Genomic DNA, 21,682 nt, shown 5'->3' with positions numbered 1-21,682 from the left:
TCATTTATGAGATCACAAAAGGCATCAACATCCCTCAGTATTTTGATCCTACTTAAAAATTCTAGAATGGTTTGAGTTGGAAGGGGCCTTAAAGATCTAGTTCCAAACCCCCTGCATGGGCAGGGACACCTCCCACTAGACCAGGTTACTCACACATCTATCCATTTACACCAAACAAAGTCTTCCCTACAGCTCACATAAACTGTCATCCTGCACTGAATTTCACTAAATTAGTCTTCAAAAGAGGAATTTGCTGCTTGGAAACTAGAAATATTAGACACCAAAGCAAACACGTTAAGTTTCTCTATTAACTGACTCTGGCCTGGGATCAAAATGCCCAAGGAATAGCAAGGTTTGTTTTTTTGTTTCCTGGAAAGGTCTGCTATCTACAACCACTAATAAACCCTGGAGACAACAGCATTTGTCAGAACATTCCACTTGGTTTGGGGTAAAAAACCTTAAAGGCTCTTAGACCTGGTATGTTTTGGCTGTGCCTCATGCCAACTGATTCGGAGAACTATTAAACACTTCAGCACTCCACAGAGGAGACCGAAGTCATGGGTACAGCTGGAAGGTCTTGAGCTGCTCCTTGGTACACCTCCTTGGAATTAAATAGGCTTGGAGGAGGATAATTTGACAAGGACTGCAGAAGCCTTGCTGGATCCACACACTGAAGGGCTGGTGAGAAGCGCTAACTCAGATCTGCTTGTCCATCTGCAGCTGTAGTACATACACTGGAGGTTCAGCCCAATACTGCAGGCAGGTCTTCTAGACCCTCTTATTAAGGCTGCAAGTGATCAGGTCCTCCAGCAGTGCTGTGAGTAATTTTTCCTGGCATAAAAAGAACTATGGAAAATTAACTTTGGTAGTCTGTTAGAAATCACAAATGCAACTTCAGGTGACAAGGAGACCTTTCTCCAGCTCACTGGCAAATAAACAGCCGAAGGAGAGTTTAGTAAAAAGGTCACACAAACTTTTCATAATGCAATGCCAACGGGAAAATTATGATAATCTGGCATTACAGAAGAAGCTATGAAAGTACCTCCATCCCAAAAACGTTACTGCCTGTTACCCCTACAACACCAGGTAAGTTGCAACTTTTACCATATCCTGTTCTTGCCCAAGTTTAATTATTCAGTGGCTAATTTAACCACTGTCACTTATTAATTACAACAAAGAGCTAGAAGCAGAATAAGCACAATAACACACAAAAATAAGACTAAGTTATACTGGAATCTCCTCTGAATATTTTTTAAAATTCCATGTCAACAGACATTTCCTTTTTGCAACTTGTTTCTGGACAGTTGATGTCCCTATTAGAGAAACATCTGGAGTCTTTGTTTTTGAATTTACTTCTCAACATCTGAGATTGACCTTTTCATTTCTAAATCAGGTTTTATCCAGATCTGTTTAGGGGAAAAAAAAAAAAAGAAAAAAAAACACACAAAAAAAAACCAAACACTGCTGGTTTACAAAGTACAGCAGCCATCAGTTCATTGTACCTCAGTAAGTCACTAAAATCCTGGACCAAGCCTTGGCAGGTTGTCTTCTGAACTCCACTGCAGACTATAACCATGTAGAGTCCCTCTAGAACTTCATTTTTGAAACCACACGTTTCTTGGCACTTTATTACATATCTTTCTTCTTCAAAATTCCCCATACATTCAACTCATGGTCTTTTTTTTTTTTAATTCCCCTATCTTGTTTCCATTCAGTCCAAGACCCTCCCCATCTTCCATGTTAATGTATTACATTACCACTGCACTACTACTACTACCACCATTGCACTACCTACTACCATTGCACCCTGTATTTTTTTTTCCTCCAAATCCCTTTATAGTCACTTTACTGTATGAACTCACAACTCTTCTACTGCATCATCTCCACAGCCCTTCTTTGCATATCTCTTCTTTCTCCCAGCACAGCTTTATCCTGCTAAAGCCAGGCATGAAGAACTTGGAAGAAAAAATATACACTGCTTCTGGCACTGCTGATGCCTTGCTTCCCAGCCAGGCCTCACAAGCTCTCCAGAACTGGATGAGGCAGGATCCCAGCAAGAAAGTAAATTAATCCTTTAAACACCAGAACCATCCACACTGATTTGCACAGGAAGAAAACACTGCAGCTCTGACAGGAAGGCCCTATTTCATTGCATCCTGAGCTAGGCAAAAGTACACACTAAGCAGATATGAAGTGAGACGAAAAGTGAAAAACCATTGTTCTTTCTTTTCTACCCCTGTTCTTCACTTTCCCAATCTCCTTATAAAGGCAGACAAAGGAAAGGAAGGTCTAGCTGTTTGTCTTTACTATATAATTGATAAAACAGATGGTACCAAGGGGAGACTGGGACTCACATCACAGCCCCCCTCCTTACCTTAAGGAGGTTATTGGTTGGGTAAACAGGGAGAAAAATAGTAAAACCCGTGGTTCAGGACATACAAAAGCAACGCAAGCTCAGCATACAGGACCAGACCCTAGAAGACTAACTCTGGCTTCAGCATTGCACCAGTAAGCACACGAGTAGCCATGAGCAGGAATGAAATGACTAAGAGTGAAAAAAAAAAAAAACAAACAACAAACAAACCAAAACAAACAACTTCCAGTAAGAGGGAAAAAAAACAACTTTCAAGGATGTAAAATGTAAGGACAATTTTACTTTTACACAGCTTTGTCATGATAGAAACTGGTATATCACATTCATTTTTGTTACTGCTTATTTTGCAAAGGATCTTAGGAACAGTAACTGCATGACACACACAGATCTGAAGCCTACAGGAAGTGCTTTACTATGAGATTTTTTTTCAGCTCAGGTTATTTGCCCTACTTGATTACAACCTCTGAACACCTCTGCCAGGAAAGATGGCAATATTAAAGTGTTATTTAATCTTCTACGGAAGCTCACAAAATAAGCTATGACAAGAAACTGGAAAAATACAACAAACCGGAAAAGTACAGTTGGGAAATGAGACATTTTTATACTTTTTTCAAATAGCTGGGAAAATCAATCCTCTTATTAAAAAGGAGTGGAACTTCAAACTTTTCATACCTTCAAGAAGAGGCTGCATGAATTTCCTAAGTTTTGCTCTGACAAGCAAGTAACCAACTCACAACAACTTCGTGGAACTTAAACAATTCACAGTATATAATAATATGGACTACACAAGCCAAAGGTCTTGGACTTCTTTTTGTGTTACCTCCTGTAACCCAATCTACATTCATTTCAGTGGTTTTATACATCAAATACTGAGCAAAACAGGCCAAGAAAAATGGCTCAAATGAATACCACAAAAGCTCTCGGGATTGTGTGGCCTCTGGCAGTTACCCTTGTCCTCTACATTTCCGTCTGCTAGTTGTCTACTTCTACTCACATTTTTGACAGAAGCTGAAAAAATAAACTATTTGTGTCTGAAGCTCAACACCAGTATCAGGTCTGAAATTTTTCTTAGTCAGTCTTGGCTGTTCAGCCCTGTTAGATTATTTACCTTACGTTCTACCCACTGAACTGATTTTTTGGCTGATCAGTTTGCTCTTGAGAAATAAACCTTTCCCCTTGGGTAATCTTTACACTTCAAATTCCCATCCATCTCACATCTTCCCACTGTAAGCATTTTAAGAGTCTTCAGAACTTGAAGGCCTGAAATATCTAGCTCTCCCTGCACACTGTGCATCAATACAAATATTCCAGAAGCACGGCATTTTTCTATGCAAGATTTCATATATTATTAACAATTTGGATGTTTGTAGAACTCACCTCTTTCTCAGTATCCCTGGATATACAGGTCCACTGGTTTTCCTTCACACTGTATGCCCAGAAGTCAGCCAGATCCTGAGTTCCATCCCAGCCACCAAACAAATAAACAGTTTCTGTTAAAATAAGGAAGAACATGTTAATTCTTTCTTTAAAAGAGAAAGCTGCTTAAGAGGCCAACACCTACAAAACACCTGTGACAAACACACAAACTACCAGAACAGAAACTGAAACTAAATCTTACTGAAAGCACTGCTCCTCTTTGAATGTAACTAGTCACCAGGACAAGGAAATGTGGTTTGGTTTAATAACAGAAATTTTTAGGATTGCTAAGACAGTCAATTCTCAAGGAGTGATTTTCTGTTTCTATATTTACATAAGAAGCAATCAAATCCACAGCCTTCTGATTAAAATTCAAGACAAATTAAAAATGTTTAAAATTTTGGATATTGAGAATACTAGCCCATCAACGGCACCTTGGTTTCCACCCCATTTGGTGAAAAAAACATAGATGAGAAAGACTTCTGAGATAGCAGCAGCAAATATTTTTCTGTTTAGCCCATCCCCTTCAAAAGCAAACTTCAACTATGAAATTCTCTTCAAGGGAAATGTCTTGCATAAACTTACCTGATGCTGAAAAAACAAGTCAAGAGAAGAGTAAAAGATTTAAGCCAGTGTTTCAGGCCCATCTTTAGAGCCTGCTCCTTTAAACCCACAACTACTCTATGCACAGAAAGACTAAAGGCTTCTCAGACTTGCTAATAGAACTAGATGAAGCCTCTGAACATGGGAAGCATTTAAGGAAGAAGTCTCTGTTCTGACCAAAAGATAAGTAAGCTGCTCCCATTATAAAAACATCAGTATCTGGTCTCAAATGCTAAAAAAACCCTTCATTTTTAGATTGTGTTAAAACATAACACAAAGCCAAGCCCAAGAACAAGCCACTGAAGACTTGTAGAGCTTTGAAAAACTCCTTTAAAATCCACAAACCAGATTTATTATGGAGATAAGGGCCAATTTTTAATCCAACACCAATTAAAGAGCAGAGTTAGAAGCATGATTATAAAGTGGGAATAGTCCCTGACCCTTACCTACCACCAGGATAGTGGTCATCACCATGGAAAGGTTACCCTGGTTCATTAACTTTAATTACCCTTCCTCCTGGACTCAGGGCTCCCAGTGTTCCCTGCAAAGAGCAGGTCCCTTTGTGAGCATAAATTCTCACAGCTCACAAAACCCACATTACCACAACAGCTTCATTGATAGCCGAGAAAAATAAAAGACTTGGCACCAGCTAAGTATCCTATTGGAGCCTTGCCAAAACGTCATGCCTGCCTGTAAAGGCTTTGTTGTCTCTGATGAAATTTAATAGCAAACCTGAATGAATCTGATGAAAACTCAGATTTTGAAAGTTACCTAAATCGAGCTGAGAGAATTAAGTGGCATGTAAGCACTGAAAGAGGAGCACAGCCATACAGCTAGTGTGAACTATGAGCATCCCCAGCATCCAAGAGCAACCGTGATAACACAAGTGGACAAGAGCCTAGTGCCAAACTTTTTCATCTTGATGTAAAACTGTAGTTCAGATGAAAGAAAGGCTCCATCACTATCAAGACTCAGAATCACCATCATTTTTCACTGTTCTTACAGAACTATATACTTTTTGTAGAAAGTTTCTGTATTTTTCAAGGAATATTTCTTAATACATAAATGCATTTTTTCTGGTAATGTCATGAACAGAGTTTTTCATAGTTCCTTTAAAGTCTGCTATTGTTCTCCTGTGGTGTAAAGAAAAATTAGGGGGGTTTTGGCTGGTGTTCTGTTTGGTTTTTCTTTTTCTTTCTTCAAACATACTGAACTCCACTGCACTCCTCAAGCACTATCACACTTTCTGCTCTATTTGTTAATTCAAATTTTGTAGGTTATTTTTTCACCCTGCATCCAGAGCTCCAACCAGGACACATCCAGGATGCCTGCCCAGCACTCCCAGGCATTGCCACCTAAACACTGTATCAGCAAACACTCAAGGAAGAGGGCAAACACAGGCAAGAGACCACAAACTCCCAGGCAGCAGGAGCAGGGAAGCTTGAAGGGAGCACAGCAGTCTCACATCAATATTACTATTTCTTCTTTAGTAGCACTAGGGAACCCAAAAATGCAAGCAGGGCATCTTGCTTTGGCAGAGGGAAGAATTCTTCCTCTATATCCAAGCAATATGTATCACAGCAATATCGATGCTACCTTATTAAAGTAAGCTTCTATTCCGCTTTAGGGACGGAGCAAAAGAATTTCAAACCTACCTGCAAGGCAACATGAAAAACATGAAAGTGGTTATATTTACCCAAAGCTTTTACCCACTACATTTAGGAAGTCAAATTTCTCCTCCATCATTTTAAACTTACCTCCTCTAAACATTTATTTTTAATACAAAATCAACACTTTGCATTAAATATGTTCTGTGAATGTTTCTAAACTGCTTGCTCAGGCAAAAATGTTTCTATAATGTCTGAATTATTTTCTCCCTTCACTCTGTGGAAGACTAAAAGGTACCAGATCATTAGAGAATGTACATTTCCAAAAATCAACATATTTCCTGTCAACCGCTCCCTAGGTTCTATTTTTCCAAAGAGTGTGCAAAGCAGCCTTCTCCAGTTCCTGTTCAATAACAAAAATCCTGGGGTAGTTTCAGTCTAAGTTCACATATGTTTTCCAAGTCAGCTCTTCTGTTAACTCTGTCTTCTCACTGTGGTGAAATCCTTGCTGGGATTCCATTACAACAAGTCTTCCTCATCTGACCAGGATATACACACAGGAAACTGCTAAAGCCAGACTGATAAAAGATGCTTCATCTTCCTGAACATCCCTGTTTTTACCTACTAATGTATGGATGGGGACAATGAATACATTCCAACCCTGGTGACATATTTAACACAACGATTTGCTCAAACTGTACTTCCACATCTCTGCTAGAACAGTTCTTCATAGAATATGCAAAAATTATGGACCTGAAACATCTCTGCAAGTCAGCTGGTCCATCAGTTACCTCCTCAACTCCTCACAGTAGGGCTAACTTCAGGGACAAACCAGGTCGCACAAGGAAGTATTTACTAGTATTTACTAGTTCATCAGCCACTGCCATCCCAATTTGCTATCATCTCAAACTTGCTGAAGATGTATTTGAGAACTGGTGTTCTTAGAACTAAGGAGGCCTCATCTCAGAAGAAAAAAAAACAAACAACAATCTAGGAGTAAAGTATCTCAGAAGCCTTCTACAAAACGATGTCACTTATCAATATAGTAACTGTAGATTTAGTTACCTGCAAGCAGCACTGTCCACTCTGTAAGGAGCACTTACAGGACAAGTATAAAGCCAGACCTTAAATTTTCTTGGACTATCCCACCACTCAATTTCTGAGTTGCAGTTCCATGCAGATGGTGGCTGGATGGAGCTTTCTCAAGCTAGAATCACAGATTTATAGAATCATAGAATATGATGAGTTGGAAGGGACCCATCAGGATCATAGAGTCCAACTCCTGTCCCTGTGCAGGGCACCCCAACAATCACACCATGTGCCCGAGAGAATCATCCAAACGCTTCTTGAACTCAGGCAGGCTTGGTGCTGTGACCACCTCCCTGGGGAGCTTGTTCCAGTGCTCAACCACCCTCTGAGTGAAAAACCTTCTCCTGATATCCAACCTAAACCTCCCGATTCAGCTTCCTGCCATTTCCCCAAGTCCTGTCATTGGTCAGAGGAGTGAAGAGATCAGGACCTGCCCCATCTCTTCCTCTCATGAAGAAGCCACAGATTGCAATGAGGCCACCCCTCAGCCTCCTCTTCTCCAAGCTGAATAATCCAAGTGACTTCAGCCATTCCTCCTAAGTCATCCTATCCAGACCCTTCACCACCCTCATGACTGTCCTTTGGACACTCTCCAATAGCTGCATGTCTTTTTTAGACAGCTAGGGCTGGTCTGAGCAGGCATACAGTCTTCCTCCCAAATATGAAAGCACCATTAAGTTGAGTAACCTCCAGGATTCAGCATCTGTTTGTGTTTCAGAGCTTAGAAGCCATCTGTGTTTTGTTTGAGAGATCTCTTCATCTTGTACACAAGTCCTGGCTTTAAATATCTTAGGGATAGCAATGTTTTCCTCAGGCAAAACAGCATCCTTCATGTCTGCTGCTCTCACTTCATCTTTTTCATCTCTCCATGCTGCTTTTGAACCAGCCTCATAGTTTCCACTGTGTTGCCCATATACACTGTGGGCGTGCTGCACCCAATTCTCTGGATCTCCCACTGTTTCCAACCTACAGATTTGTTCTTACTTATCTAATAGAATGAAGTAAACATAATTCCTTCCTATGAAAGGAAAAGCAAAATAACGTACCACCAACACTGCACAGTAGTTTCATTTCAGTGAGTGAACAGTGGTAACACCAATAAAGACCATTTCACTATTATTTTCCTTCAAAAACTGTTTCATTTGTCAAAGAGAAGAAAAACACAGACAAAAAAACAGCTAAGCAACCAGGAAGATTTATTTCTACAACATGCTTATTCAGAAAACTTCAGAAGACTTTATCTAAATGAAACAAAAAATGAACACTTAAACAGGGTATATAACAAAAGGGTCCTTTTTTAACACAAGGAGTTCTATAAATCTATAGTCTACAATTCTGTTACTAAAATAAATTATATGGCTTGGTGGGCTATACTGTCCCTCACCTAAAATTGTGCTAGCCCTGTAAGATCAATTTCACCTTAATTAAGGCATTATAAACTTAATCTCCAAAACAAAGTACACATATTCCTCTAAAGTACAGACAATGTTATTCCTTCAAACTTGAATTTGGCAAACCACTTACTTATTCCCACTTTCTTCCAGAGCGAGCACTGGTATTTCAAAACGCACAGCGTCCCTGAACTATAAAAAGGCCTGAGAAGGCATAATCAAAGTTATGTTAATCAAGGTACCAGTGCTACATGCCTATAACCTCATCCAAAACTGCATCAGGGCTTAACGCATTGGGAACCCAGTGCTATATATAAGCCTGTGTTTTACTGCTTGAATATTTAACCTGGGCCTACGTAAACAGCAGTAGCTTTTCACAACTGACACTCAATGCACTTGTGTATGTTTTTGTGTAGTTTTTGAATTGTTTCCACTTTTGGTGCTTTACAGATACTTTTGTTTTAGTCTATGCACCTGGGTTGTGACTACCCAAATGCTTTCATTTCCTTCAAGAAAAGTGCAGAACACTCTCCCGAGTCTCATATGGAGAACTACGTAAGACATGCACCTTGCAGGCAAAAGCAGAAATAACCTAAGTCTTCTGTTTATATTTACAAACTAATGCTTTAAAACATGAAACAGTGTTTTCCAAGTATAACTGGGAATGTCTCTTGTTAATGCTTCTGCATATGTCTATCAAACCCAACTTCCTAATTCAGAATCATTCCAGTCTGAGTACTAATATGTTTAAAAGCACAGAAGTCATTGTCAGAATCAGTAACTCCCATTTTTTTTTTTTTTTATAATAGGAAGACATCATGCTGCATTCTCTGTTCTATATCCTGAAATGCCTACATTTTCATTTCCAACTGCTTTAACAATTTTTCAAAGCACTAAGAGCTCTGCAATTATTCTAAGCCAGCTGCAGCAGGTATTATGAGCACGAACACTGGATGTACAGCACAAGTTACTGGTTGCCAGCCAAGATCCCAGAAATGCTGTTTCAGTTACCTTCAGCCTACCCTAACTGGAAGATAACACATGCTGAAACTGTGTTAGACCAAGTTAAAACTCTTCTACTTGAAACTTAAAGCTTAAACAGTCTCAGTGACTCGAGACGCTATCAGTAACTTGAGATGTAGCCCAACTCCTTACCAGCCCATATCCTCTGTCCTAACATTAACACACAGCAGACTTGGTACTATTACAAAACTTATTAAAAATAAAGTGACAATTTTGTAGTCAGTAATAACTGATTATTATTTCCTTCAAATCAAAAAGCAGAACCATTTATAGTTCAGCTATAGCTACAGCAGGTCTGGGCATCAGAGATTAAAATTTGCTTCCAACACCTATTCTATGTGATATGAAATTTTAGAATCTCTTTATATGTATGATGATGGTGTTTCATTTAATTTCTAAAATAATAATAAACTTGAAGAAAATATTAATTGTTGAAAATTACATCACCTTTTTAAAAAGAACTGCAAAGCAAGCTTGTTGTTCTTCGGTTACAAGAGAAAACACAGAAAAAACAACTTCAGTGGATAAGAGGATATCTTTGAGGGAGTGAGGACACTGCCTGCTCCTTTTTCCATTAACACTAGATTTGCTCAAAGTTAGCCAGGGAGTTTTATAGCTCCAGCCTGTAAAACACATCCTGCCATAACAGGCTGAATTCCCACTGTCTCATTAAACACTACCTATACTCAAAAGCAAAACTGAAGCAAACGGCAACAGCTGGTTTTAAGCATAACAGCATCAAGAACTCCTCTGGCCTGTTCATGAGCCAAATAAAATGGCAACATCGATAACTGCAAAAACATTTATTCTTTTACAAGCCTCGACGGGCCTAGAAGCTAAACTAAGGGCATTTTCCCAAATATCCCAGAGAGAAACCTTCTGAAGGTATCCCACCACCACTGGATAGAGCTGCAGCAAGAAAGGACTAGAATGAAAAAAGGGAAATTTAGTTCTCCTACATCGGGGCTCTACCTCCATGGATACTCTCCAGTCAGTTCTGGGCAAGTAATAATAAAAGATACACTTTTTACAGCCTTGTTACAGCAAAGTGAAAACTTAAGTCAAAAGGCAGAGCTTATAAACTTCCTAGGATTTCAGAAAACCAACAGGAATAGAAGCAAAGACTCACACTACCATGAACATATAATTTTCGGGAGGTCTAAAAGGACTATCGGTTCTGAGTTGCTAAACCTCACATTTCCTGGCGCATGTGAAACAACCACTGTCTACTTATTCCCCAAGGCCACTAGGGAGCGTTCACAGCTTCTTTTGTAGGCAAACACCAGCACCCCCCCAGCAGCCTTTTATTCTAATGAACCTCAAACCTCTTCAACAAAAAAAAAGAAAAGGTTTGCTCTCATACACAAAATAACTCGAGAGCTTCCTCTAGAGCAGTAACTACACTCTGAGTAAAAGCCAAGGACTGCAGCTACTGCTGCATTTTTGCTTGTTCACTATGACTTAGCAAATTACTCCTGAAGGTGCTATCCTGTCACATGCTCCAGTCCCCGTCCATATGACCACAACAGATACAGCCAGGGTAACTTTTTGGCCAATTCACTCAACGTCACCCCGTGTTCCCCTTTGCTGCTCACACCCTGATCTTGTTTCTCCTTTCTTAAGAACAGTTCTGTTACCCACACAGACCATTTGCTTAGCAAAGAGGCAGGCAGATGCATTCCTTATTCTGGTAAGGAATCACATACCACATAAATCTTGATTAAATAACAGAAAACAACAGAAAATTATGGAGAACAATCACCAGAACTGTTATTATATCCCTCCTTTCCTTTCTTTGCAAACTCCGAAACAAGCATTCTTTAAATTGCTGTGGGAAACACTTTTTTAAATGTTTCCTAAGAAATTATTTTTAACAGGAACGTCTTGCACACTGTGGATGGAAATCAGAGGCCACTCTAGCAAAACTACAAATAATATTTGAACATGTCAGATCCGTTGCTTTAGCACTACAGAGAGCATAGTATGTAACAGATAAGGGAAATTATCATCCCTAATTTCTCTTCTCTTTTGTTTAAACTCCTACTTAAAGAGGGTAGGAGGGACAAAAAAATTAAAAACAATTGTTCTTGGTTTCTTAGTTAAGACAAGACAATGACTAAGGCATAACAGAGAACTAATAGGAAAGAAGGAGGGGTGGGAAAGGCAGTCGGGAGTAAAGTTCCAAAGAGAAAGCAGAGTATTTAATCCAACTATTAGAAAGTTCCCCCAAAACCTGAAGCTGATAGTCTCTGAAGTAAAACCTAACTGCGTATTTATCTGAAAAAATCATAATAATTAAATTAGTTCAGAATTTTAGCAAGTACTCACCTGTCTGAACATCTATAACCATCTGATGGCCACCTCTCATTCCTGGTCGGCTGTCTTCCCCATCACCTTTAATAAAGAGGGAGGGGAGAGTTTTCTGTTTTAAGATTTTTAAACCAAAGAAAGATACATCACATATGGCCTTAACACTATGCTGAAGAAGAGCAACCTAGTAACTGACCCTTCTTTAAACATTACCACAACTCTTCTTCCAAGTTGCAGTCTTCTGTGCATTGTAAAACTGTACTGTACAGAGTTTTGTATTGAAATATCTGGAGACTGATAGTACAGAGAGCTGAAGTGAATACAGTACTCCCCTACAATTCTGAGAGCTTTGGAAAGGAGCTTGAGAGTTCCTGAAGCATGCAGGTGCACACGAGTGAGAACACAGACATTTTGCACCTCTTCCACCTCTCCCCATCTGAAACCTGCCTGAAGACTGAGCAATAAGAACAGATACTCAAATGAAAGGGCAATGCACCCATGGGATGGAAGCATAGGCAATGGTGTAGATATGCCATAGACAGCTTTGCACCAATTATTTTTCTCACATAAAGGAATTCCAACTATCCAATTAAATAAAACACTTCGCCAACTACTTTAGATTTCCTAAGCATTCAGGACAGGTGTCATTTATGGGAAGCAACAATAGAAAGATAACCCACATTTGGCTGGATGAGAAATCTGCTTGTGTTCACACATAACCCTCCCCAAGAGGTTTGGGTACACTGCTCCTCATTTGGGGATTGTCACCTTGAATTCCACAGTTGCTGTTATGACAGCAATTTTTGTGCTTCAGTCAAACCTGGCACTGAGTCTCCTCTCAAGGCAGAAAGCAACAGAAAAATATTCTGCCATTTAGATCTGCTGTCTAACAGACCAGAACTTCAAAAGATGCACCTCCAATTTTAAATACTTTTCTGTTAAGAAAATGTACTTATTTGCCACTCTCTGCTGTACATTGCCAGTACATTTGACTCCGTGAATTAAATCCAGCCATACAAATACTTGCTCTCGTGCTTAACCTACATTCTGAGATTTGTTTCTGAACTGATTAGCTACCCTTGAAGTTACAGCTAGTATTTCTGCAGTGTTCCTTACACAACCAGAAACCAGGTTGCATTTCACTGACTTTGCAGACAAATGCAAGTTTTTCAGGGATGAAACCCTTCCCTAGAACTGTCCTAGAGGAGACTTTCTTGCATCAGTTTCTTGCTCAATATTCTCAAAGGAACATGATAGAACTGGCAGTACATGTGTTATATTTTAAGAAATGTTCTTACCTTTGGTACTTTTGGGGATGATCTGCCCCCAACGAGGTTTGTATTCTTGCTGACTGATGTACTGATTGAATAAGCCATCTGTAAAACAGAAATTTTGCTTTATAAGATGTTTATACTACCTTTATAGCAAAATCACTTAACTCAGGTAACTTCTAGCTAACTCAACCCAGAATGCTACTCCAAAGCCTTCATTTTAAACAAATCATCTATATATGCCGATTAGTTTGTCCAACTTGTTAATGAACTAAACTTGTAAACACTACAAATAAGAATACTCATTACTAGACCAATAAAGAATTACCCAGCTTGCCTGCCAGGTCTTGCCAATTGTCTATAAATCTCCAGTGTGGTGTATTTAATTAAGAATAGAGTCACTCCCCCTTATTTAAGCAAAAATAAAGTTGCCGGTGCATGTAAAATTCAACTAGTTTAGTACATGCAAAGTTAAAACTAGGTCAGGCAGCATGTCTTCTTAGAGCTTCATCCAAGAAGAAAAAGGAAGAAAAGCAGATTGTCTAAATGGTACAATATGGGACAACAAAGCACTGGATGAAAAACCAAGTAATAGTTTACATTCACTTCAGAGAGTTAAGCAAGTAGAGAAATAGAAGACGCATTAGGTCACTGGCCAGATATGCCAACTGCAGCACTTCTGTAAGAAGCATTAGCTCCAGCACTCTACCCAAGCTCCCTTGTGCCCTCCTCTCTCCCTCTGTACCTTTACCACATTTCATCTCTTGACTGTCAATAGTTCAGTTCCTAATTCTGGTTACATGCTATCAGTCTATGACATACAAATTAATTTTTTTAAATGGAGTTTTCTAACACCCACACTCTCCTAGACCGCTCTTCAGTCAGGAAAGAGCTTCCCAAGCACTTGGGAAACTTGTTGCTATTGTTCTTCAAATGTCTTCTTGAAAAATCCCACCTTACATTCTGCAGGCACAACAAACTATTGGAGTGCTGATGGCCGATCCCTTGAACAATGCTCACCTGGATATAACCCACCCATCACCCCACAATCTCAAGACACAACCTGTTTGTGAGATGCGTTTGTTAAGCATTTATGCTTTACCTGAAAAAAAATGGGAGTTCAGACACAGTTTACCTCACTAGTGCAGTGATAACTACTGCAAGCAGAGTGAGGACTCAAATGGAATCATAGAATGGTTAAGGTTAGAAGGGACATTGAAGATCATCTAGTTCCAACCTCCCTGCTAACAGCACAGACACCTCACACTAGACCAGGTTGCTTAAGCCTCATCCAACCTGGCCTTGAACACCTCCAGGGAGGGGGCATCAACAACATCCCTGGGCAACCTATTCCAGTGGTTTACTACCCTCATGGTGAAGACTTTCTTTCTAATATCTAACCTAAATCTACCCTCTCAGTTTAAAACCATTACCCCTTGTCCTATCACTAGATGCTAGATTTACACTGTTTTGTATTAAAACAGTACATTGCACATATACTGCTCAGATGCAGGATGCATTCAGGGGTCCTTAATCACACTGTACCCAACAGCTACACTAGAAATGGTACCCGGCAAATTTGCTTAGGAATTAGTTTTACATTCCCCAGCAGAGAAAGGCAAAATGAAATTACTATGTTGCATCTAATACGTTTTAGTTCTACCAACCCCAGAAATTGTGGCTTTGAGGTAGGAATTTAACAGATTATTAATGCCTCTGTTTATTTATAGAAAATCCCTTGGTAGGCACACAGATAAAAAATAATTCTTACTGCACACATCCCTATTTATTTACAAAAAAGTGAAAAGCTTTGTTAAGCATGACAGAATGTTTAGAGAATATTTTAAAGTGTTTCCTGTCATCCTGTAATTTGTCGTGACTGAAATCCAGGTTTTAATTAGAACCCAACCCAAAACATACTTCCTGGGAGAAGATGACTACTCTATTTAGAGACCACTTAACAGGAAAATAAGGGCACTCAAGAGCTGCTGAAAGGTGAATTTGGGCTTAAAATACAAAATTGCTTTCAACTGTCATAAGCCCAACTCTACAAGTTTTTCAAATTAAATATTCTGTGAAAGCAGGGCAGATTTTACTTTCACCTGTCTTAGAGCCAAAAACATCAGCTCTCTCCTAGCATTAGGTAACTGAGGAAAGTCAAAAGTTTGTTCCATGTATGTAGAAAAGTGGTTTCCTTTGATTTAAGACTGGAGCTCCTAGCTCCCATTTTTAAAGTTGGAACAAGATGCAAGAGGCTTTAAGCTTGAGATTTCATCAATTCTAATTCAGAAAAGCTAACTTCCAACAAAATAAATGCATGTGTTGTAAGAAATCCCATACTGACTCAGACAGATTTTTCTAGCCACAAACCTAGACAGAAATCCAGCCTTTTGGTTATCATTAGAGCATTTGGTCTTCGAGACAGAATGCAAAACTGTATTTATCCCTATGGCAGCCAATAGATAATTGTACATAAATAGCTCAAGCAGACAAAATTACTCCACATACAATATGAAAGGGCAATTTAACCTCTCTCCTATGCTCAACACCCACAGGCTGCACTTGTCAAGATATGACACTTCTCCCCTACTGTGCCTTCAGCCTCTTTTAATAATGCTTCTTGTCTTCTATGGGACATTGGTTTGGAAATACTCCAGCTTGCTTCCCAGAAATGTTTCTTTCTGCTGGGAGCAGTTCCACATTCATTCTACTTGCACTGCAAACCAGCAGCAGCTTGTTTTGGAAGCTGAATCACAACCTGTCTGACACCATCAGGAAAAAGAAAAGGAGGATTTCTAGGTGGATTCTGTATCTGATGCCAGCCCTATTCTTACAGTTCTTGCCAGGCTAGCACTGCTGACCAAAAGGTCTCTAAAGATTCTGCAAGGCACTGAAGTTCAGATCTAGGCCTGCTCAGGTTTGTCAGCTGTTTCCAATGAATAAGTAGTTTTAAAAATGATTTAAAGACCCCTGTTGACAAAAAAAAAAAAAACAACACAACCACCTTAAGTACAAATGTTTAGAGGAAGTCTTTCCCTTTGCCCTGGAGGCCTCTCATTTCAATGTCCATGTTTACTCTCTAAAATTACAGCCCAAACTGGTACTTCTATTTTGTACTATTTTCAAGCCCTTCACAGCAAGCTGTGACGCATTTTGGATATAACAACATGAAGTTCACAGTGGTTAAAGCTTAGTGAATTCTACCTCCCCTGATAACCTAAGCCTTCACTTTGTCAGTGAATTACAGGCTACCTGGAAAGGATTAGGACAAACATTGTGGACAAAAATATTTAACTTGGTGAAGCCAATCAGGAACAAATAAAAGTTGGTTAAAGTTTTTTAGACAACACACATCTCTAGATAGGATTACTAAAATCTGTTTACTTCACTGGCTATGGCCAAATAAACTTTAGAGTGGCATTTAGCCCATAACTTCTGGGTGCTGGGGTTTGTTTGGCTTAAGATTTTTCTTGAACAACAAAAAAGATAAGATACCCAAAACACCCAAGCAGATCGAGGTTTTTACAGTCACAGATACCCCTCTTAAGAGAAGATGAAGCAGAAAACAAAGATGACACGAGACAAAATTCCAGCGACTACTTGACAATTTCCTGAAGACGTGGGAGCAACAAGGACAAAATTAATTTTTCTAGCCTCAAAGCAGCAACGTGCTCTCACTCCTCTTTCTTTAGAAAAATGAAACAGGATACTAGGTTTGCTCCCAAATCCCTGCAAGGTATGGTTCTGCTATACAAACTCTACCATCTAGTTGTCCCAGGCTTAGCAAACCCCTCCCCTCCATATATCGCAGTACTATGAAGCAGCAAAACAGCATCCATACTTTCTCAGAACTGAATCCTACCATATTTGATGGCAGAATTAAGGTATATATGTCAGCCTCGAGCTTCCAGAAGAATACAACTGCTTTGTGCATCAAGTTTTGGGAGACATGAGAGCCTGCAGGCTGTGCATCACAACTTGTTCTGCGTACAGGACCGGCTTGTCAACAGATAAACACATATCACATTCTGACACGAGAACTGCCAGAAGGAACACCTCCATCCCCGGAATACTAATACAAAACTAACAGATCTTCATCCATTTCAAGCAGCTTTCTATGTCTACAGTAACTGCAAACAGTTCAGCTAAGTACTTTGCATTCTGCATACTCTCTGTAGGAATATTAAGCAGATTTTTATCTTCAACGATATAGGCCGTCTGAAAGCGATAGGAATTAATCCAAATGTGAAGCATTTGAACCAAGTCTGTGAACCAGCTGAAATTTAGAGAACCTTTTATTTTTGAGAGGAAGTCAGGCAGCTGCCAGAGTTTCCATTTGCCCATTTTCTAAGTGTAATGCACAAGTCAAAAGAATCTGCGGGAGAAGTGTGGCTGCCTGCCACCAAGCTCTCAAAAGAAATCATCTGGTGATGTGAGGTGGAAGACAGCGTTCATCATTAGCAATGCAAAAGAACAACAGTTAGCTCTGCTAGCACTAATTCTTGACCACCTACTCTTTTTCTACATGACTAAACCTATGGAAATAGCCTGCGAGAGACACATCACATCTCACTTTTTTTTCAATACCTACCACTCCAATATTAACCTCTACAGAAGATATTTTAGGCTGAACTGAGTATGAAGGATCTCTCAACCTCCACGCACTTCTGTTTTTTCCTTTAAGGCAATGAACTCTGACATCAGTGAGAGGTCAGAAGTTCACATATTCATGTCCAGTCTGTTACAGAACAGTTTGCTCTTTGAACGATTTCAGGGATAATTTAAGGATTTGTATATCTCAATTAACTCTACACATTAACTACACTACTCAGACCATAGGCAGGCCTCAAGTTAATCTCCTTTTATTTGGAAAAATACAACATATCGGAGAGGAGTTCAGTTGTAAGAACACCCACACCTTAGAGACTAAGAAGCTAGCTAGGGAGACTTCACACAAAAGCTGCTGAGAAATAAAATGGTAAAATACACGGTTTAATGAGCAGATAAGCTTGAGAGAGATGCAGAACTGAGAAAGGACAGGCAGAGGACCACAGGGAGCAGATGGTAGCAGCACTATGGGAGAACGTGTTGAAGGCTGAAAATATCTATTCCCATCCTACCAAGAAGAAGGATACAGCTGCTAAATATCAGCTATATTCAACACCTTGATTTAACCATCGTCTTCTACAACTCCAGACAATTCCAGCCACAGCTTCAGGTTTTTGTGGCTATCAGAAGAGGTTTGTCCTATCCTCTCCCCCATCATAGCCTGATAAGCTCCCTGACCTGGTTTGACATGTGGCAGCATGTGCACCAGCGCCAGCCAGCAAGGGGCCAAGGGACAAACTGTCCTAAGTATGGGCAGGATTGACCCAGTTAGTAAAAAACCTAAGTTGTGTCAGCTTAAAGCAAATATGGGATACAGCCTGCATGTCTCAGGATAGATAGCACTTCTCTTCAAAGGGTGCTGGAAGGTGACAGCTTCAAATGGGTGCAAAAGCTGAAGACAGCATAAAGAAATGCAGAAAGATAGGGGAACGAAGGTTAATGTATTCAAAAACAAGCAAAATCATTAAGAGTGAGCAACAGAGCAATGGGAGATGTATACGCTGACATTTTACTTCAGCTAGCCAGGTGCCAAATTAAAAGGAAGCAATATAAACATTCTCACACAGATCATGTCCCTGAAACAAAAAAGGACTCATAAGACAAGCTAAAGCATTTCTCTGGTTTGCTTAAGCAAGGCTGAGTTCCTCAGCCTCCCAAAAGGGACATGACTACAAGAACCAGAGAAACAGTACTATCCACATCAAATCTGACAAGAGGCAAGTGTCAGTTTGTCAGACAGTGCAATACAAGACCTCCAGTATTCTACCAAGTGAGTCCTTTACCAGTACTTCCACACCTGGGAAAGCTCAGCACTGGAGATAGTAGTCCCACTCTCAATATACAAGGGGAAACAGAAATACTACCTGAGCTCAATTCCAAGGTGAAAACTAGTGGGTAAAATAAATACAATATATTCAATATTAAGTAGTAACAGAAATCAACATAACAGTTAAAAAAATTAGGCCAGAAACATTCACTTCATTAGTGCCCAAACAAAACATGGTCCATTTTTGAGAGAACTTACTCAGCATATTCTAGGCCCTAGTGAAATTCCATTCAAGAAACAGTTTCTACTACAGCCTGCAATGAAGTGGAAAGAGGAGGGCCTCTAGGCACCAATGACACTCAGCCACAGCCAAGGCAGCAGACTGATGCATTGATAAAATCATCACCATCAGCATATAGCATTCCTCTGGCTCTCAGCAGATCCTGCCTCACACTGGTGGGCTCATCAGCTCCCCCCAGGCACTTGTGTCTGAGAAACACTGCAAAGACAGTAGCAGCCAGTCACAACTCCCTGCTGCTTTCTCATCCTGCAACCCTCCCTTGCCCTTAAGATTCAGGAGGAAGCTGCCAGCTGCAAAATGCCCCTGCATTGCAGGAAGCCGTTCACGCTGCCAACCCAGCCAACAACACTACGTTGCCTCAGGAGGCCAGGCAATACTCAGTAGGGTGAGGATGAACACTGACAATTCTCAGTCTCAACTCTTGCACCTGCTCAGGGAGCTCAGTACTGGCCAGGGCTCAACTGTTCTACCCACACAGTCAAGGCACCTTCAGCCAACACCTGTAGAAAGCCATTTACTGCAGTTTTTGACAACCTGAAGCAATAAGCTCCTTCACAGCATGCTTAGTTGAACAGCTTATTCACAAAGAGAAAATGGATTTTCATGGAAGACAAACCTTGATTTCAAAACTATCCTTTCTAGCATATCCCAAGAACCACTTCCAACTTTAGTGGTACAAACCACCCTGATGGAGTCAAAAAGGTATGCTGGTATCTATCCAAAAGGTATTATAAAATGACTGATTAGCCTAGAATTAGAAAACAGATCTCTGGTGCCAGACATCCATGAAACTGGTCCACTAAGCCCCTAACTCTACTGGCATCAGACACAAGGTTCTTTTCTTAGGCCAGTACAAGTTTTCCATAAAGAAAAACTGCAAAGAGTCAAAAATCACTACACCCACACCCAAGAGCACCTTGGTTTTACCAGATTGCAACCCAAAACCACTGCAAAGGTCTTAGAAGACAGTTCAGTGCAATAGTCCAACCCTTTTATATTCCATTCTATCAACAGAAAGTACATCTCCCCTATTTTAGGAGTTGAGAGCAGTTTACACACAAGTGCTTCTAAGCTGAAAACTTTCAAGTAAAAATAATAGAAGTTACAATAAAACTGGCTGCCAACCATCTGCTCTGCAAGGAAAGACAGGCTCTGCATCCAGTCACTGTGACTTTAACACCATCCTCCAAGGACTGTCTCCCCATAAGCAAACACAGGATTCTCTCTCAATGCAGCTGAAAACTTCTGCTTAAGCACCAACTAGGTGCTAAGCGGTAATCAGAAACCACAATACACATCACTACTGAGAACTCAAGTTCTGTGCTTCCCTGCTCATCACTCCAGTGACTTTTCTGACAGTCAAGCCCAACTTCAGCTTGCCAGCCACTTAGTTAAGAACTTCTCTTTACCCACTCAAGTGCACCAGGTTGGCATCTCTGGGGGAAAGAGACTCCAAAAGAGTGATAAAGATATTTCAAGACTGAAATATCTGACAGAACAACAGGCACAAGGCAGAACACAGAAAGCTCCATTTAAAGATGAGGAAAAACTTCTTTACTGTGAGAGGGACAGAGCCCTGGAACAGGCTGCCCAGGGAGGTTGTGGAGTCTCCTTCTCTCGAGATAATCAAGACCCACCTGGATGCAGTCTTGTGCAATGTGCTCCAAGTGATCCTGCTTTAATAAGGGAGTTGGACTAGATGATCTCTAGAGGTCCCTTCCAACTCTGACAATTCCATGATTTCACGAATTTTTAGCTTTCATCACCCACATACAAGTCCAAAAGCTGACAGTCCACCACATTAGATATGAAATAACATATGGACTAATCAATTTTACTACTAAGTACATTAACATCCAAAGCATTTAAATGTTTGTGTGTTGCTTTTTATTAATTAACATACCCAACTGCTCAGATTCTCTTACCATTCACAGCTTTTTCTATCAGCTCTTCACAAGCATCGAAGTCTCCCTTCAATACCAGCTTGTCATGCAGGTCTGTCAACATGGGGTGCTCCAGAGCAATCTTTGTTTTCTTCTGCAGTGACTCGAAAGCCTCAGTGTAGTTGTGCTGACGAAAATGCTTTAGGCAAAGGCGAATGGCTTCCTGTTCACGGTACTACTGGAACACAAGAAAACCTATGAGACATGTAGATTTTTCTTTTACCACCACTGCTGAGAACTACCCGTGAACCTGACTGGAGACAGAAGTAGGATCTTTTATACATGCTGCACATGAATTTCTCACAAGCTTACAGAGTAATGTTCTATGAAAGACATTACAAGCCATGTAGGCATTTACTTTTCAACAACATAGAAATTATAAAACTTTGCATCCTCTGATTTAACAAGCACACAGAAAGAGTGCATACTGTCCCAGATCTCTAGAGTAACTATGATTTCCTCCCCCCATCTGCCTGACT

At 40.1% G+C, this 21,682-nt stretch overlaps 1 protein-coding gene across 1 annotated transcript in view; it reads right to left on the bottom strand.

Annotated features, from left to right (window-relative positions):
* Positions 1–21,682, bottom strand: part of MKLN1 (muskelin 1) — a 97,707-nt gene that overhangs the window by 41,953 nt on the left and 34,072 nt on the right. The window contains exons 6-9 of the mRNA XM_051615645.1: positions 21,186–21,378; positions 13,112–13,189; positions 11,832–11,897; positions 3,752–3,864 (exon numbers count right to left, since the gene is read on the bottom strand). Of these exons, the coding sequence (XP_051471605.1) occupies positions 3,752–3,864; positions 11,832–11,897; positions 13,112–13,189; positions 21,186–21,378 (450 nt within the window). The remainder of the gene's footprint in view (positions 1–3,751; positions 3,865–11,831; positions 11,898–13,111; positions 13,190–21,185; positions 21,379–21,682) is intronic.

Source organism: Apus apus, chromosome 1, assembly GCF_020740795.1.
Source record: "Apus apus isolate bApuApu2 chromosome 1, bApuApu2.pri.cur, whole genome shotgun sequence".
NCBI lineage: Eukaryota > Metazoa > Chordata > Aves > Apodiformes > Apodidae > Apus > Apus apus.
The sequence above is the reverse complement of the archived record's forward strand: the minus strand, read 5'-3'. Positions and strand labels throughout refer to the sequence as shown.